This window comes from Chelmon rostratus, chromosome 13, assembly GCF_017976325.1.
Source record: "Chelmon rostratus isolate fCheRos1 chromosome 13, fCheRos1.pri, whole genome shotgun sequence".
NCBI lineage: Eukaryota > Metazoa > Chordata > Actinopteri > Chaetodontiformes > Chaetodontidae > Chelmon > Chelmon rostratus.
Genome location: NC_055670.1, coordinates 18,542,084 through 18,562,263, shown reverse-complemented (window position 1 = coordinate 18,562,263; position 20,180 = coordinate 18,542,084). Strand labels below are relative to the sequence as shown.

Here is a 20,180-nt window from a genome sequence, read left to right as displayed (position 1 = left end):
AGAAAGTGACCCAGGCCAAATAATTATTGGTATTATGCATCCAAATTGACTACAGCAATAAATAATTAACGCAACCATGGAGTTTTGCTCTGAGCAGATTACAAAATTATAATATACTGTATATTTCATGTAGTTATATCAAAGACGGAGCTTCATAGGCTGAATGTTAAACAGCTTTACCTGGGCAGGGAACGAAACATGGCTGCTCCATCTCCTGCCGGATCCACCGCCTCAGTTTGTCTCCACAAAGCTCCTCCTCCACCGGCTGAGGAGGAGACTCAGGTCTGTCGCCCCAGTGGACCACGCAGGACAGGTTCCGTCTCCGAAGCCCCTCGCCACACTCTGCACCCTGCATGAACAAACATGATCCTTGTAAGATTTACCAACAGATGTTTCCTCACTATAACTTAGGTAAGAAGTGCTAACAGAAGCATATTTTTGTTAACTTGACTGGATATTATGAACATATTGTGAGGAACTGCTCCTCTGTGGGATTAGAATTACTCATCACTGGTTCACACTGGACTCCACAGAATATCTAATATATAACAAAGTGAGGACATTTTCCAATCTTTGGAAAAATATCACATATATACAGCCCCATTCTAAAAAGGTTGGGTTTCAAACAGGTGTTTTGGAGCATTCCATAACTTTGAAATCATTGATCCATGTGATGTTGACTAGAGCACACACAGGGCAGATGGTTCAAAAGGAGGCTATTTATGTTAAAGCAGAGAAACCATCTCTCAACAGAGGAGGAAGTCCACGACACCACTTATCCCCCGCCTACAGTGCTGTCCTTTGATCTCTTCCCAGGAAATTTAATAACCGTTCACATTTGGCCTTAATGACTGCTGTTACGACAGCCAGGACCATGAACGAACCAGGTGACATCAATGACCCTGATAACAACCCCGCAGAGCAGGTTTGAGCCTTTCGATTCAACCCTTCCTGGAGTAGAACACACATTTCTGTAGGTTTTAGCACTTTTCTGCACAACATTGTTGCAAGACAACTCCATGGGGCACCGTTAATCTCTTAAAGTTCATGATTATATTCAGTGACACTCATCATGTGCTTTTGAGGTCTAACAAATACATTCAATGCTTTTAATTCTTCAATAAAACGTGCATTGTTGACACCTGCGTTTACAGTCCTCCAGTGGCTGCAATTTGTGTGTGCCACAAGCTTGTGTGTGCAGGCACATGTGCAAACCAAACAGGGACCCACTCATACAAGCATTGCTCCATTGTGTTGCTAGTAGTGAAAAACTCCACGTGGTACCTTTAAGAAATGTGGCAGTTCAGAGCAATGCCATTCCAAACTGCCCCTATTGAATAAAAAAATGCTATGCATAGAAAAAATGATGGTTAAGAAAACCAGAAACCAAGAACTTTGGGTGCTTAATTGTGCAAGTGCAAGTGGCCCCCTTTGTAAGTACATGAAAACACCTGGAGATGGGAAATGGCAGATTAAATCTAGCATTCACAGTGCAGGTGATACCTCCACAGTGCATGGTGACCAGTCACTCAGCAGCCACGTATAGCAAGGCCTTATGGGACACGGCTTGGTCTGAAGGAGCTGGTTGGGACACGGCCGACCCTCCTCGTGAGCCTCCTGCAGGATTCTGCGGGTTCGCACAGACTGACCTGCAGAAGATCAAGGCCGACACACCGGCAGGAAGAACAGTAGATCAGAGACGACCGAAGTACATTTGCAAGATATATTTCTAGAGTTTCAATGCTTGAGCTGAAAACTCTTTTTTGCCTTTGTGTGTGTGAATCTAAACAATAATGACGATTCTCAGGGCCACTGTTGATATGACAGACTTCTAAAGAATAAAAAGAACTGTGAATAAAGAACTCAGACACAGCGAGATTCATGCACTCGGGACTAAACTACATGCAAGTCAGGGAAAGAGTACATGCATTACTGCACAGACATGAGGCTCCATGAAATCACCGTTAATAAAATGAGGGGCTGAAATGAGTGATGATCATTTATTTAGGAGTGAAAAGAGGCTGCGCCTTCTCTTTAGCCCCTGAAATATTTTCCTCACGACAAAGAGGAATTAGTGCAACAGCACCATACATCTGTGTCACCGCGCCACTTTATGCTCACATCTAACAGTTTCCTACACAAGTGCTTTGTTCAAGTGAGCCATTAATAATGTGTGAGAGAAAAAGTTTGGCAAATGGCAACAGCAAGGAGGACTGGTCACAGGGTGGCTTTGCTCTGCAGCAGAAGCTGAGTCAGGCTCAGTGAAGGCACGGCCTCCATCGGCCATCCAGTCAGGACAGAAGCTGTGCTTGTTTGTGTTATGCCGGGGGGAGATGCGGCACTCCGCGGGGCACAGGGGCAGACACGGTAACAGCACGTTCAGCTCTGCCATCCCAGAAATCAAACCCAAAACATTAACGCTCCCATGGCATCCTGACAAAACATGATCCTTGCGTCGTCTGACACAGATACGACGCAAATCCCTCATTGCGGCTGACGGACGTGCTTCACAACGTGGGAGAAGCAACTGATAGAGTGACAGAGTCAGAGTCACAGCCAGTTGGAGCAGAGGGAGAGTCTCGGGATTAAATCCCCAGTCGACAGCCTGCGTTAGTGTGGGCTTATTGGAACGAGGGGTTAACTGTGAGGAGACGCAGCCAATGACAAATTAAAATTAATGAACTTAAGAAGACACTGTTGAGTGTCTAATTAGCAGAATAAAAGGCTTTCTCTCTGGGAGATTGACTTTGGGAGGCCAGAGAAGCAATGCATGCATCCAGGTTAAATCATTATCTTTTGTATATTGCATGAGGTTATGAGACGGTTTTCTCAAAACGATACCCTGCGTGCCACAGGTTGGTGATTACTAATTGTATTTTTGAAATCAGGCACAGGAAGAGTATATATTTTATTTAGGAACACTGAATCATTTATAACATCCATGAAGGTCAGATAAAATATATACAAAATTTAGTTAAAATTAACCTGCTGTTCTTAAAATATCACCTCACAAAGGAGAAGTAGCCTGTATTAATTAAAAAAGTGGGCTTCACAGAGAATGATAATGAAGTGGGAACATCAATATATACCTTATTGAAAGAAAAAAAAAACTCAGCACACTGTTTCCCTGTATAATAAGGCTTTGGATTGCACATACTCGTAAATATTTTAATGCATTTAAATGTATTCATGCACAATTCAACATCTTGGTGAATGCCTGAGTAGACGGAATAATGAGGCGCTGCACATGTGGCCCACTCTGTGTCTGTTCCTCAGGTTGGCGTTCCCGCTGGTTTAAGTTCAGTTTGTTTGCTCGTGTGTTTACCTTGGCTGCCACAGGTGTGCGAGCACTCCGCCCACGGCGACCAATCGGAGAGCATGCAGCTGACAGGGCAGTCGACCACGCAGCTCTCTGCCAGCCTCCACTTGTTGATCAGACCGAACTGTAGAGAGCAAGAGCAGAGCTGTGAGGAGGGCCAGTTAATTATTTCCTCTAACAGGAGAGAGGGAGCGCCCGCATTTCCATATTTTAAATAGGCCGCAGTTCATTTCAGGACAGTGGAGATGCAGCAATTAAACTGTTTTACCATTAACCTTCCTTCCAAGTGTTACTACAGTTGTTCATTCTTGGAATTTTTATAAAGGAATGTGACCTTCATGCCTTTAAACTCTCCCCTCTCAGCACTTTAACATGATTCTGGATATGTGAGGTGCAGGTTGTGGAACAAGACTGATATCCAGTTTGCAACCCACCACTGAGAAATTAGTTTACATTAACCTGCAGTATATTCAAGACCTCCATCTATCTTTGCATGATTAAGTCAAGGCAATAAAATGAAGCTGTGTTTGGCTCTGTGGCAAACTGCTTCGTGAAACATTTAATGAAGTATATGGCGTTATATAGATTGCTATGTCATTATTTGTTTTAAAGGTCAGTGAAATAATAAAATCATTGTCCTCATACCTACGTTACTGCTGTGCGAACAAACATGATTTTATATCCCCGTGCATAGTGAATTTTAAACTGCTATGATGAAGTCAAGGTCTGACACACAGTGATCACCTGCTCGCAAGTCTGCAACTCCACTATCTTGCCATCGCTGCGAATACAGTCCAGGAGACGCTGCCGTGAACCCTGACCACAGATGGCATTTTCCCTCAGCTGGCATGTACTCCAGTCTGCAACACACACACACACACACACATACACACACACACAGCATATCTGTACATTAGTGTCACTGTCAGACCAGCTTGTATGCCCATGGATCACTGTCTGTTCCTCCAGCTACATTGTGCTAAACTCACAATGTATTATTTTGGGACTCTATTTTTGTCAACCTTATTTCCTGCAGGCGAACTTGGCTCGGGCACAGACTTTGCTTCACGTTCACTCTGTTCAATACATTTCCACTGGGATTAAAAACTTCAGATCGTCCTACCTGAGACTCTGTGCTGGTAGGTGAAGCAGGTGCTGTTGAGGACGCAGGGCTCTGACTGGACCAGCTCGGGACAGGTCGAGTTTTTCGATGCTGGGAGGCGGAGGATGTGTCTGCTCCTGTTCCTTGCTGTTCCTTGGTCACACTGCTGCACAACAATGACAGCGACAACAAAAACGAGTCATTGTCAAGGGCACAGGTCCTCATTCTTCCTGTATTCAGTCCTGAGGATAAACTGAAGGCAAATGTCCTTTAAAGTTATGTCAGTACATGCTATTGTATGTACATAATATATGGAATGCTATTTAGTGCTATGTGAATAAATGACATTGTGTTCGTGTCTTCCCTGCCTCTTTGTTGCTGAGACATTGTTTCCCTTCGACTCACTGTGAAGTAAGCAGCCAGTAAGAACTGAGTGATGAGAAAATCAAAGGTTGAAACGTGGGGGAAAGAAGGGGCCTGTGCATTTCACTCTTAGTCATTATCATGTTAATTTTGCGGAATACTTTAGTGAACATGAAGTTGAAACGTGTAGGAGCTAAATCTGGTACAAAGCATCTCCTCTTTCTTTGATATTACTATTTTTTGGTCCCCGAAAAACACATCTAATGAAAGAGAAACAAATCAGAGGAGTTCAAGGTGAGACTTCTTTCTTCACTTCGCTGAGGTGCCATCAAAGCGCATGTTGGTAACCTGACTTCCAGCAGATTGTGTCTTCTTTCAGCAAAATCAACCTAATATGATTTTGTGAAGATATTTTAATTATATAACTTGTCAGCTCAATGACTTCTATGAACAAATCCTGGATTTCAAAAGAGAATTATCCAGTAGATGACACACACACACACACACACAAAAAAAAACGTGACAAAAAGTCAGCAATAATCTTAAAGAGGCTTTGAATAACCGCTGTGGTATGCAAAAAGAAAGAAATCTTGTTGCTACACAGATCAAATAATACTAATTAATCGCTTAAAGCCATGGAGAGATTATATCTTACTGGAAAGAGATGTTTTTGAGTTAACAAAGAAGCTTGTAAACTTCTGGAAATTGTGTACCAGAACCATTTGTACATGTTCTTATCTATTAATATGATCAAATGAAATCTGAAAGTCAAATTAAGCCTCCTCTCCCCCCTTTATACCCATAGTTTGAGCCTTTTCTGCCAGGAAAGAACTAAAGGCAATTACAACCCACCCAGGTCATTTGTGCTAAATGCAATATGAATACTAAACGTAAAGAAGACCTCTGGAAGCCTTATTAGGCCTCTGTTTCCAACTAAACCTCATCATCCCAACCCTCCACTTTTCCTAATAATGTTTTGAAATTAGTCTCTGGCCTCTAGTTTCACTGTGGTTACTTGGTGTAACTGGCCAACAACCCAAAATCACTCCAGTCTGGAATGTAAAAGGAGGTTTATAGGCAAACTAGTGCTCCAAAATTACTTTTAGTTTTTTTAAAATAATTACAATAATTACTTGCCAATGTTGTTTCACTCCTATGGAAAAAAAGAGATAATATCACAATATCAATGAATAATTGAAGCTTGTTTTTTGGTGTCAAAGTGTGATGGAACCTGTGTGGTAACACTTTAGTGTGAACAGGCTGAGCTGTTACAGAGCAGGTCATGCATATCCCCTCACCAGAGGCCTTGGAAAGAACTGTGACACTTGTTTGAACAAAATTCAACTTTATTTGTCAGATATACGATAACTGCCTTCAGAGTGCTATAAATACTCTATTTTCAGGCTGTCTGAATAAGCCTGCACAGTGGGTAAACTGGGAGAAACCTGAGTTTACTGGAGCATTGACCTCTACACGGTTGAGGAAGACCAGTGTGATAATTATCGGGAGAGCAATTACGAGAACTGTAAGAATACAACAACATTGCAAATCACTGTCACAAGACTGAAAATGTGTGGAGGAACTGTCGGCCCGCTTTCTGGAGAAGAAGAAGCTTTCTACTGATAAAGGTTTTTGCATTGAGTGGCGTTTGTCCCTCTGCTCCTGATGCATCAGGACTCGCACGTCCGTCACTCCCACTTCATAACGAGGCTCATGTGTGAGGCTCATGAACCAGCTGCAGTCGTTTTACCCTGAATGTTTTCGCACCAACTGTCGCGCAGCCATGCACATGCATTTGCATGCTGTATTAAACATAAGGTTCTGCAATCTGCAGGCTCAATTGCACCGTTGGCTGTTGACAAATTAGAACCAGGTTCAATTTTCACACCACCTTAAGTACTGTAAAACAGCCAGACAAATAAAACCTATTAAGTTCACAAAATCAATATATTAAGTCCATTAAGTAATTAAGTTCATTCAGCAGGTTGCCGTAGGTTACCATGAGTGCTATAACAGAGTAACATTATGCATGTCTTTTGGACATACTGCCTCACATTTTCACTCTTTCTCTGTCACACACAAAAGCATCCAAACAGGTTAAGGATTCTTTGCCAGTGTTGTTCATTATCTAGAACTGGAACCAATCTTGTAATCCTGACCTGAGTTAAAATAAGTTTGTGTGTGCAAACTGCAGAGAACCTTGCGAGCTGTGTTAAAACAAGCTGTAACAGGCTGTGCCAAATGAACAGAATGGGATGTTAGCAATACCAAACCTTAAAAAAATCTGAGAAATAATAATCCAGCAGCTCTTCAGATGTGTTGCACAGATCAGCGGATGCACACAGTCTGCTTGTTTGCCTCCTGCCTCCTATCCTCTCCTAATCTCCTTCACTTGGAAGAGCAAAACACGACCTGGAAGGAACAATTACTTATTGCTACAGAGCTGCAGGATGGCCTCTGACTTGAAAGTGTTGATTCTCATCCTGACCATTTCACATTCATGTAAACTCCCCCCAGACTGCTCTGGAGGAAACAGCATATGAACAGATGTCTTTTTGAATATGAATATAATGTCTGGCAAAGCACTGATGCGTAAAGTGTTTTTTCTGAGAAAATTCGCCCAGTATTGTTTTTATTCCGAGGTCTATGAGGAAAAACACCCAGGTATACTCCTCTGATCATCACTTTTGTTCACAAACCAGCATTTTACCAATATTTAGCTCTACAACTTAAGCATTAGTTACTTTATTGCTCAACATTTCAGTGCGGTGATGATGCTTGTTGAATGTGTTTTCCTGCCTTTCAGGCCATTTGTTTTCTCTTCATTTCATTTCCACTGAAATGCATGTTCGCAAATGGATGACTGGTTCCTAAAATCATGCATGACAAGTAAAAACTCTGCTAAAAAGATGATAAAGGTGAAAAAAAAAACTTTACAATGAAGCTAAGAGAGAGTCAGTGAAAGGGTCTGCAGGTGTGCAAGTACACTTCTGTACTGGTATCCTATAAGCATGATGCAAACACAAAAATGCAGTGTTTGTGCTCCATCTGCTCTGGGTTTACTCTTAATAATGTGCCTTTGTATTTGTTTCAGAGGGTCTTGGAGCTAAATACAATCTCCAGTGATTGCATTTTTATTGACAAAGTTGGCTGTAACCTAGCGAAAACGAGGCTATGGAGAAGGAACACCACTGGCCATTATGCCATTTTGAATGTATGTGGGCAGTGTAGGGAACCATCGCAGTGTTATTAACCAGGATGCGTTCCTTTATCACTTTGCCACCCTTGGACCCAACAACACCGCTGAACTCATCACAATCCTGCACACACTACACAACATCCTCATTGCAGCTGAGTACAAGAATGGCCCACAGCTATACAGCCATCTCCAATTACAGTGGAGCAGCATTATACACGAAGCGTCGCACTACCACTAAGAAAAACTTCTTGTTCTTTTGGGACGTCAAGAATTGAGATGCGTCTCTTCAAGATCTCCGTCTCTCATTAGCGTCTCAGAGCACAATGTACCAGACGCCGAGACAGGTGAGGGTGAGACATGCTTGTCTCAGAGGAAAATGGAGATGCAGTATCAAGAATGAGTCAGTGACTGGGCTCTGTGAATGAAAACAGCCTAAAACCACGCTGAACTCTTACTTCAGAGGTTAGTCATTTGGTTGGATGCACAAACAAATATAAGAACCGTCATCTCCGTGCACTTGTTCTCTGCTACATGTGTTAAATGTTTGAGGGTTGATTTAACTGCAGAAACAAATCATTCACAATGGTTTCATACGGCTGTTACAGCATAATTGGCTTTTACGTTCACAGTTTCAGCATTGTTATATCACCAAATGTATTAGATGTCTGCCTTTTGCTGACGTTGAGTGCTGCCAAAAGGTACCGATTGAAAGAGACAAAATGTCTGTGGAGAAAAGTCAGGCTAATTAAGTAATCTGTAGATCTCTTTTCTCACCCTGTTCTGTCTGACTCCAATGTTCCAGTCCACTGAACTGTTATGTTTGACAGGAAACCTATAACACAGCTACATGCCTGTGTGACCAGTAGCCTGTGGCTAGAAGCACCGGGGAACATGTGCTACATAGTTTTAGCCTGAGGGTTAACCTTCAACGGAAAATTGAAGCACATTAGTAGGCTCAATTTAATTTGCAGCACACGAAATTGTTGTGCAAAATGTGACTTCAAACTGCACAAGGTTACAGAGCAGCTGTGTGGATGCACACAAGCTCTTTAGATTATGAGCTTTTATTACTAATAATTACGAACACTTCCCTGATGTGTAAATAGAACGTGATTGTTTTTAACCTTTATATTTACAGCCTAATGAAACATTACTCTTTTTTCAAAGCACTTAGTCTCAATGATAACAAAATATCTCTATATTGGCAGATATTGTTGAGTATTTTAATAGTCCTGCAGCTGCTGATCATTTTGAATGATACATCGATTAATTTTCTTGATAACTGATTCTAGAAACTTTTGACTAGCAACCAAAAAACACTCATTTCATATGATATAAACATGATTCGAAAAAGAGCAAAAGGCGTTTTGAGCACATTTTTAAACTAAAACCATGATGACACTTAATTATTTTTTACTTGCCGGTAGTTTGACCAAAAAACGATCAATGTGTAAAAAAGGCAAGTAAATTAAAAGTTACTAGAATCATCAAGTCACATGTCAAAATGTCAAAATGCTACAACAGCAAACGATAGGACCTGTCAAACAAACCAAGACAAGTCACTCAGTCACTGCTTCTTACCAGAGGACAGTTGCTCCACGGTCCCCAGGGTGCCGCGACACAGTCGCTGGGGCAGGCCAGAGAGCAGACCTGGGCCCTGGGTGGCATTTCCTCCTGATCACACAGACTGTCCTCCACTCTGGTGGCCTCCCAACTCGTTGTTCCCTTCTTCACACACCTAGCAGAGCAGCAGATGCAGCTGTATAACTAGTCTCTGGGGCACTGCTAAGTCTCTAACTTAAAATAGATTACACTGTTTTTTCACAGGTCAGATTTGGCAGCTCGTTTATTTGCACAGGGCCTCTGCAGTTCATCCCACATGCCTGGCTTCTCTGAACGTTCAGCTGTATAAAACTGAAACATGGGTTCAAAAAGATTATTTAATGTTTTCGCTACAAAACTAAACTAAAAAAGATGTTTAAAGGGTGAGTGCTAATCCAGATTTTAGTGTAAAGAAAATTGTCCCCTTTAAAGGGTTGAGACAACGAGTGTGAGGAAAGATGAAATCATCACAAATCACAATTCAAAGAGTCATAGCAAACATGTCTTTCACCACTGAGCATACTATTAAAAAAACATTTGACAAACCTGGAGACTGGCAGGTACGTTTAAAACTGCATGCAATTTTCTGAACTGGACACAAAAATTGACATATTTATCTAGTAGTTACGGCTGCTAGTGTGTTCACTGTGCTGTTTGTCTCTCGCTCTGTCCAGGTGTGCTACATCTGACTGCTGAATGAGGTGGACCTGATCTGAAGCGCCTAAAAGCTCCCGTGCCAGCATCTGAAAAGAGAGAGGTTTGTGGTCTGGGGGCTGCTGGTCAGGCTGCCTCTCAGTCTGGGTTTTTGTGTTTATTTTGATGTTGTCTTTTGTCAGTCCTCATTTAGTGTTAGGGTTGTTTGCATGTTTTTTTTTGTTAATAAATTCAATGGGTTTAGTGGTTTGAAAAGGGTCTTGCCGTGGTTGATTTGGGTCAGTGGTGGAGTGCTGTTCATCCCTTAGGCCCGCCTAGGGGTGGGGTGTAATACTAGAAAGAGGCTCTCTGTAAAAGAAGCCCTCTGGGTGGTTGATTGGGACCAGTTTTAGATCTGTGGTTGTGACTCGCACTTAAAGGTAGTGTTATTCTCAATGAGACCAGCTCAGCCCAGTTGCCCAATTTGGCTTTTCCCATTTCTGATGCTACATGCAAAAAAGTCAACACTTCACTGCTTTCCTCTGTGGTTATTTTAAGTAGCACTAAAAAGGCGCTGCAAAAAATCAAACAACACTCATTAGGAAGCAGTAGCTTGTTTTGACTGTTTGTTTTCCCCTGGCATTGCAAGTGTCAGGACCAGTGCTGAGTGCCAAGCTACAGGACCGCTGCCAGTCTACTCCTCCCAGTGTGTGTTGCACTGCCAGGCTCGCAATCTGCCAAGTGTAACCCGCTCACTGACCTGATCTTGCGGCTCTGGACTCCCTCCCCGCAGGCTGGCAGGTCGTCCACAGTGTTGATGGTACAAATGGACCAGGGCTCGGTCCTCCACTCGTACTGGCTGCATTCGCTGTGGCACAGCACAGCCTCGTACACCTGCAAGCGCGCATGTGCAGACACACACATACACGCGAGGAGAGGGACACAGGAGGGATTATACAAAGAGAGCAGCCACGTGCGTTACCTGAAAAAATGGACATGCATACAAATCAGCATATACACAAGTATGCTACATGTATAGATCTAGTGCATACACTTAGGTATTATAGTGAATGTAGAAGATATCAGGGACAGTCTCTTTCCACAGTACACTAATGAGGTGTCTCTAGGTTGAAAACAGTGTTTCTTGTGTCCTTTTCTCTTTCCTTGACGGAACAGAATACTTCTTTGTGGTTTCAGGTATAATTTCTTGTCCCAGTCTCGCGGCCATAACGTGTCAGTGCTGTTTTTATGACGAGACTCATGATGTGCTCACATCAAGCACTCGTGCAGTTGCGGATGTGCACATTGCTTCCCTGGGATGCTTTGAAGTCCGCACTACTCCCAGTTGAGGGAAGAAATATTTAGAGTTGCCAAAGATGCCGGAGTTTAGTATCAGGATGATGCACCTTATATTTCCTACATTCAGAGTACGACGGGCTGAAAGGCATAATTGAAAGCATAGGAAAGTATTGTGAGTCATGGCAATTAAAAGGAAAGTTCAACACCTGAACTAAAGACAGTGCACCTTTCGTCACAGAGGGGTTCTGAACTAACTGATGGGCACTTTAACATGCTACCACTGCAGAAAAGAAGACACATTATTCTTCACGCAGAAATAAATATATGCATGGTATGAAGAGAACAGCATGGGGTGTGTAAAACGAAAATGAGCATGGCGATAGGCACTTCGGCTGGGGATGTAATTGGCAGGATGTTGAACCAATTCACTTCTCCCAGCTCGACCAGTGACTCTGGCATGTGTGTATAACCGTGGCAACAGCCAGCGCAGTGCTCCTGTAAACACATGTTTGCTCTCAATCTATGTAACAGTCTGCTGCAGTAAAAGGTATACTCTAGAGGACAATTTGTGGGAAAAGCTATGACAAGCAGTAATGGGTGCCTGTAAGTGTGTGTGTGCAGACTAGAGAGAGGGAATGAGCGTGGAGTATTCCCTCCCCTACGGGCCACACAGATGCCTATTACACACCCTCATCATCTCCCATCTGTCCCTGCAGATGCCCCTGCTGGGTAAACTGGCAACTGCTCTGCTCCCACTTTCTCCACGACGAGCACTGTAGCAACAATTCCAGCATAACGGCTAATTCTTATCACCACAAAAACAACTTTCTAGCTGCTTTCCCGCAATATGTACACTATTTACTATTTGTTACTTTCACTTCCACCTTTTCTTCAGCGAGGGATCACATGGCGGAAGCACTTATCAAATGTTATGGTGCCACAGCACGTAAGGTGTCAGATAGATGTTTAATCATTTGCTGGCTGGATAAAGCTGGGGTACTGCAAGATGCACGCAGAGCAGAAAAATACAGGATTTGCTCCCAAGTACATCGCAGGTCTCACAGTTACAAGGAGCTCTCATTGTAAAGGGGCTATCAGTTAGGATCAGCTGGTTCAGACTGGATTCTCTCATTAATTCTACGTTATATGGACAATCTCTGGCTCCTGCTGCTTTGCTCTCGTTTAGACACTTCTGAAATCAAATATATTTTCATTAGATAATCAATACAAGACTGAAATTACTTTGAGCACACTGTCAATAGTTTTACTGACAATATAATGAAGTCCTAAAGTCCTTTATGAAATGTCAATCTGAGTCCCTCCAGTGAAAAAGCAGATGGACTATCATCCAAATGCACTTAACACGGATTATGTTGCGCTCCCTCGAATCAGACTATTGTTCTTCCTCTCAACCAAAAGACCAAAAGGGTCACAGGAGTATATGTGGCTTGCACAGACCTGGCATGCATTTTGTCTTCATTAGCTAAAGCAGAGTACATGTACAGAATGAATGGCACTGACCTGAGCCTGCGTGGATGTCCATATTAGCAGTGCATGACAAGCCAGAAGTTGGGCAGGGGAGAGAAGAACAATGATATGATCATTAGTTTAGATTTTGCCTGCAGTGATAGAAATGTATATTTTGCTTAAATTTGATTTAAAAATACTGCATTCTGCCCTGTTTCATTAATGGGGGGTAAAGGATGATTAAGTACTTTATCATCTACAGTGAATCAAGCAGTGCTGAATATTTTGCCAAACTGAATGATTCATAATGTTGAGAGAATTTTAAAGTGCTGCAGTTGGTTGCAACAGCTGTGCAACGGCCAGACCTGCAGCTGAAGGCAACTCCGATAAATTAATTTGTCTGGAGATGGTGAGAGGGAAGTCAGCGTGAATGAGCATATGCTCAGAGAGGCTGTGTGCTCTGTATCTAAACAAGGTTACGAAAAGTAACTGCTTCGATGTCGAAAATGAACTGTTAAGGCTGTCCTGATTGATTTTTCACAATAAAACGGAGATTCAGATAGAATCCCCTGACCCAAGACAGTACTGACATTTTCTGTAAACACAGAAACCTTTGAACTGGACACTTGGACTCACAGTATGCTTGTTTGAGCCAAACATGGTATGCTTCATGTAGTGACAAATGGCCAGAGCAAGAGCATGCATCCATGTATATGCTTGAAATCCCCCTGGATCATTAAAAAAGTCACTTTTTCCATGTTCTGTCATTCATTCATGACTTTGCACATCTGGCAAGCTCAGGGCTGGATTACAGCCTCATTTTTGGTTAAAAGGCAACAGTTAATGATGACTGGATTTAAGGTAGTAAAAAAAAAAGACATGTGCATAGAGACTGCACATGCACGCCATGGGACTCAAACTGCATTATTATTGTCGTATGAGATAATAGTTATCGCTTCTATCCAAGAAATGCAAAAAAAAAACCCATTCACATCTGCAAAGACTTGATGAGAACCCCAAGCAGACAGAGACAAAAACATACATCTTAATCGCCCACACAATGATGCATGTGAATACATACAAAGGGAGCACACACACACCCCCACACACAAATAAACACAAAGGGACACGTGAAGTGCAGGCCCTCCTGCAGGGATGGCATTAGAGGGAAAATGGGACAGAAAGTCTTATAGAGGAGCACTCCTCTATAAATCTCTCTAACTGTCATTGTGTGACTACAACTTCAAATAAACTGCCCTATTACTGTCAGCAGTCCCATGGATGAGTTAGAAAACAATGGCTCCTCTGAGAAACGCCGTGGGATCTATTCCCACGTGATGATGACCTCTCAAATATACTCATGAGATGATAAATTGAAAACGAGCCAACATATAATGCGGCAATTAGGACGACTGCCTGTGTGAGATAGATATATTTGTGATTTTCAGAAAAGGCACGCGATACTGCTGCAGTGAGAACCTTTGTTTTGGCTGAAAACTGAATTCTAAGCTCCTGTAAATGATTTAGACAAGAAAAGATTAGACGAAACGCAGCCACAAGGCCTGAAAAAATTAAATAAAAGGAAGTGTGTTGGCTGGCCAAATAACCAAAACACTGTGCCAACAAACCAACAAATGGAAAATCATTAATTTGGAAAACCCTAAATCGCAATGACAATATCAGGAAAAAACAACATTTGCGACTGTGAGCAACAAGACCCTCTGTTCCACTGCGTTAAAAAGTCTGAGTGTGTCATCTGCTCCTAAGCTCTACTGACACTGTGATCCCGTCACACCTCCTGATGATTTAAGACGAGGGATAACGTAGATGATCTCTGGAGGGGATAGGAGAATGGGATGAAAGCACTCTCGGTTTTCTACGAGCAACTTGAAACATCTAATGTGGATGCACGTAGCTGCGTGCTCTCTTACTGTATTTGAAGTGAAGCTGCAAGCTTGTTTGCATTCTCCTGGCGCACATGATGTTTAGTATCTATACACAGCATCGTATTATTGCACTGCGAGGCTGTATCAAAATGCATATTGTGCTTTAATTATATACGAGACAGTGTGAACCTGCACTGATCAATCAGCTGTAATTCCGTTTTCCACCGGTATCACACAAACGCCTACACATGGCCTCAAGTGACACGACTATAAGCGCTCTGAAATTGATTTCAGTCTTTGAAAACTAAATTGGTTTGCATATCTCTTTCTCCTACTGTCTTACTACCAAGGACGTCAATGAACCAAAGGCTTTACAAGATTTATGTCCAACATCCTCCTCGGACCCACAGCTGTGTTGGCTCTACCGCGGGGCAATGGCGTGACTTTCCATAATTACACGAATTATTTGACCATCAAGCTCTATTTCCCGCTCTGAAATAATCTCCTTTTCTCATTTGCTTTGTGATCTATTACCAGGACACAGCTCAACAAGGCAGGGATGCATTAGAGGAGACATTTCACAAGCACTTAACTCTGCACCGGCTTTTAATAATAGCTGTGGTCAAAGATCTTTTTCACGTACTTGAGCAAAAAAATTGGGACTGAGATCCCCTATCATATCAGAGCCAACACCTCTCTTTCACAGTTCAAGTGAGTTCTGGATATGAGCAATTTGTATTCAAGGAAAAAACTTCACACTTAAAGATAGTCGCAACAACACCTGCCTGCGACACTTTGTCTGAGGATTCTTCCTGTTAGCTGTTAATTCCACTGTTTGTCTCTTTGTCTGGTATCAGTACGATTTAATCTTTGCTTGGCCGTGGTCGGCACAACAAGAAATATGTCCTTGAACGCAGCACAGGGCAGAAATGTGAAGACAAAACGTGTTTATACACTGTCACATAATTACTATAGCAGTCTAATTCAAAGAAACAAATAAATGGTCTTTTATTGGATTAATGCAAAGTAAAAACTAGATATTGGTGGTTATATTTATGTTTTATAAGACTGCAAAGCTCACAGGAAATATGCAACAATTGTGCCTTTAAAAATAAGTCGTCCCAGTTATCAAATGATGAGCACGTATTTAATATTCACCAAGCCACTTAACATAATTTGTTTTTCTAATTACCAGATAGAAGCTATGATTAACCTTTGGAGTAAAAGCTAAAGGGCATCTGAGTGGCTAGCGGCTTCAAGCAAAGATAGAGAGGCTCCAGTTTTAGCCCTTCTGAGTGGCAGACTGCCTTACGAATGTGCATTGTTTGTGATGCAAGGAGACACCTCACTTTTTGGGCTGAGCCTACAGGGGGAGAATATCTCGTGCCCAAGCGCTGCTCTATGTTAATTACACCTCATTGGCCTTAGGAAGCTCCATCAGCAGCTGGTTCTAAAACTCTTTCATTCTAATAAGGAAGAGAAATGAGTTTAGCACCTGGGTGCATTCTGGTAAATACCAGAAATCTAACATTTGTTCTCTTTTTATCTTTTTGTGATATTTGGGATTCAGCCATTCTGCAGAATTGCTCTGGGCTGTTGTTGACTATTGACAGAGGGAGAGGATGCAGAGGGATGAAAGAGACATAGAAGATTTGATTTGCTATGAAATTTGCTGTAGATATTAATGATTCCCAGAGGAATCACAGCTTCTTTGGGCAACCCCCCTTATCTTCAGCGAGAACAGCACCCATGCTCCATCCTGTGATTCAGATGTTTTGTCAAACCAGTTGACAGGAAGAACGAATCCACTGTGAATTTTCATAACTTATGAATTGTAGTCCACTGAGGTGAAGCCAGACAAGAGCTGAGTCAATAGAGTAAAAGTAGTGAAAGCACAGTAGAAGGGAGTAATATCAGCGGCAAAGGCAGGAGGTTGGGGTGAATGGATGGCTCCAACACAGGACTTTGACCCCATAAACTGCTGTTGGTGTTGACTTTAACTTACATACACCAGTTAACTGTGGTAGCAGACTTAACTTACGTCACATATGCGACAGAAGTTAATTTATGTTAACATACTCTAGGTATGTAACTCATGTAACTAACATACTTAAACCCAAATCATGAGCCTTTACTGAACTTAACCAAGTATTTTTAGTGTAAACCAAATCCAACACGTTAAGCTCATGTGTGGATCACATGTTGCTGGTACTCTCCAACAGTCATGAACATTATGTCCTTTTTGACAACGGTCATATATGTTGTTTTGAAAGCAACTGCAAACAACCTGTTCTGCTTAGGCTTGAGGACGTGTTGGAGTTTTAAGTGTTTACTGTAAAACCTCAAAACTGCATAAGGTAATAAGAAAAGCAGATTGTACTCATGAAAAGCAGCTGAACCACGTACAGATCACAGCAGACAATGATACTGCTTTGTGAGTCCCAGAACAATGCGGTTAAAAACAACTGGATATTATGGTTGTCTTATAGCTCAGGTTTTATTGTGGTCCACTGAGGGTCGTGATGGTTGCAGAGCCACAAAACAGCAGGTAGCGGGCGCCTTTCTCATATATTGTAGGTGGAGCATCCTGGCACCAAAGGAACTGGCAAAAGAACTAACGGTCCTGCACAGTGGGTGCCTTTCATACTGCTATATTCTCCTCAATAGACAGAGCGTCCCCGGCTGCTCTTGTGTGGAGCATATCTATCCATGTTGTCAATCCTGTAGCGGAGAACCTGTATGCCCACTTTAAGACTCCTGAAGCTCAGAAAGTTGAGAGTTGTCCATCAACTTGGCAGTTTGTCAGTTTGATCCCCAGCTTCTCCTGTCCACATGTCAAAGTGTCCTTGAGTGAGACACAGAACCCTTAATTCTGCCAGTGGTTGTGCCAGTGCCTGCTTTAACTGGCGAATATCTTGCTAAGGTTTTGCTCTGCCAAAGTTCACAAACAGCTCCAGGTCCATTGCAGATAAGCTCCACGGCGTCCTAAGGTCGTCTCCTGTATTCTTGTGCATCAGTGATGCAGTAGACATAGCTCAATTTTCTAAGTTCCATATGATGAAAGTGAATAGAAAAGGAGACAGGACTCCACACCATCCTCGGGATAATGACTGCAGTGCTGGTATGAAAACAGCAGCAGATACACAGCTGTGCTCTCTCTTCTGTTCTAAGGTAGGACAGAACAAGCCTCTCCAGACTCCCGATGCTTGGACTGGGAACAGAGCACTGGTGTAGTCTTTCCCTATTAATGTACCACCAACCATCAAGGGAAATATAACATCAAGTAGACTGAATAGAAAACATCCACCTGATACACAGCATAACGCTGGGACACATCAGCTTTGCAGCAGATAATTCATTAATTTATTCAAATCACAAGATCGAGAGTCTTGGCTCAGAGGAGGCAAAATCTCCTCTATGAAAAGTAGTATTGATAAACAGCAGATGGCCATGAGTTCATTGAGTGTGATCATAGTCCAGCAGCTAATCCAGAGAAGTTTAACAAGAGCTCAGCTGTTTAAGCCTAATTCATGATACGTGCACAGCAGGGCAAGCTGTCACATAACTCCAAGCTTTTGACTTTATAATGCTTCTTTAATGCTGAAATGAAGTGTGTGGAGGAAACATGGATGTGATGGCCTAAAAAAACATGACACGTCTGCCTTGAAGCCAATTAAACAGGAGATATGTCAGGATTAAGGATTTAAGGCCAATATACAAATATTATTCTCCACTGCTAAACCAAACTAAGACAAGAGGAAGCTCACAAAAACAACGGCAACAACACTGAATGAAACATAAATTCCTTAAAACTAACTGAGTGCTGACATGAGTAGTCAAAATGTCCTGCTGATGTAACCAATAGCATGAAGCATCACAATATATGTTGCCAAAAAAGAAGCAACCAAAAGAATTGGCATGGGCAGATAGCGGCACCATAAGAGCTTAGCTTGGCAGCCATACCAGCAGACGCCATGACATCGGCCAGAAGCTGCTCTGTGGGAGGCAATAAAAACCCCTCAATAAATTAATGCCTATAATGGACTGTATTTCAATGTTTTCGAGCCTGTCCTTCTAAAAAAGCAGTGCAGCAAAGCCTAAAGTATTCTGAGAAAAACAGAGAGCATCATCAGCACTCTCACACTTGACATTTGCCAAGAAGACAAACACTCAGCTGTACTGAGCCAAGACATCCAATGATGATGTGTGAGCACAAAGCAAGCAAAAAATGCCTGATTTGGTGCTGACAATGGCGATACACACGTTGACTAAAACCATTTGTGACACTTGCAATGCTCCCGTGCCTCCAACTGCACGGGCAGAAAAACATAGACTTCTGCTTTGAAGTGTGTTTCTGTGCAACCACTAATATTAGATCGGTCATTGCAGGGAGCCGCGGGACGCTGTCAGCAGCAGTGAATGTGGGGCACACGCTTTTATTTCTTTGATAAATCTGTCCTGAAGTGGCCCCATCATACCGTTGGCGTGCCTTTTTAGAACATCGGCAGGAAGGTGGAGAAGAAGAGTCAGACAGCTTCAGTGGCTCTTAAAAAGTGCGTTGCAGGAACGCTGTGGTAGCTGAATAATTATATCGCATGTGGCACTGCAACATGGTTGCAACTGTCGCTGGTTGGAGCCCAGCCGGCGACCTTTGCTACATGCCATATTCCTCTCTCTACCCCATTTCCTGTCTCCCTCTGTCCCTATCCAATAAAGGATCCAATCCAATGATGGATTGAATCCATTACTGGATGGATCCAAGCCATCACTGGTCCCCCAGACCCCCGCCCTAAAAAAAACACAAACAAACAAACAAATAAAAATCTTAGAGCTAAAAAAAAAAATCTTAACAGCTATATTTTCACATTTATCCTATTTCAATGTTTTCGGCAGCAGTAATTCTAGCAGTTTCAAAACACCCCTGTTCAACTATGACATTTAATCTGAGGTTGCAGCATTTTGTTTTCACCAGTATTTACACATGACTAACACGATATGAATGTCCTCTCGTGATCTGAGCCCTTGCTCAACATGTGATTTGAGTGCTGAATGAAAGGGGTATAGTTATCAAGCACTGATAAATATCTGATAATTATGTTCTGCGAAACTCTTCTGTAGCTGTGTATTGTTAGGAGCACTACTTGCTAGAAATACATTTACAACTGAAAGGTTGCATCAACGCACTGCAGGGCTTATGAAAAGCATGATAAAAAAAAGCTTGTCAGAAGTCTTTATTCTCAAATCAGAGCAGTTTCTCTCTATCTGCACAATATGTAGCATTTGCAACACCAAACCCTTCAGTGGAACAGG

At 42.3% G+C, this 20,180-nt stretch overlaps 1 protein-coding gene across 1 annotated transcript in view; it reads right to left on the bottom strand.

Moving 5' to 3' along the window:
* The window catches only part of thsd7ba (thrombospondin, type I, domain containing 7Ba), a 128,492-nt gene that overhangs the window by 11,007 nt on the left and 97,305 nt on the right, over positions 1-20,180 (bottom strand). The window contains exons 15-22 of the mRNA XM_041950863.1: positions 13,039-13,044; positions 10,979-11,112; positions 9,565-9,721; positions 4,443-4,587; positions 4,064-4,179; positions 3,326-3,443; positions 1,504-1,649; positions 181-349 (exon numbers count right to left, since the gene is read on the bottom strand). Coding sequence (XP_041806797.1) covers positions 181-349; positions 1,504-1,649; positions 3,326-3,443; positions 4,064-4,179; positions 4,443-4,587; positions 9,565-9,721; positions 10,979-11,112; positions 13,039-13,044 — 991 coding nt within the window. The remainder of the gene's footprint in view (positions 1-180; positions 350-1,503; positions 1,650-3,325; positions 3,444-4,063; positions 4,180-4,442; positions 4,588-9,564; positions 9,722-10,978; positions 11,113-13,038; positions 13,045-20,180) is intronic.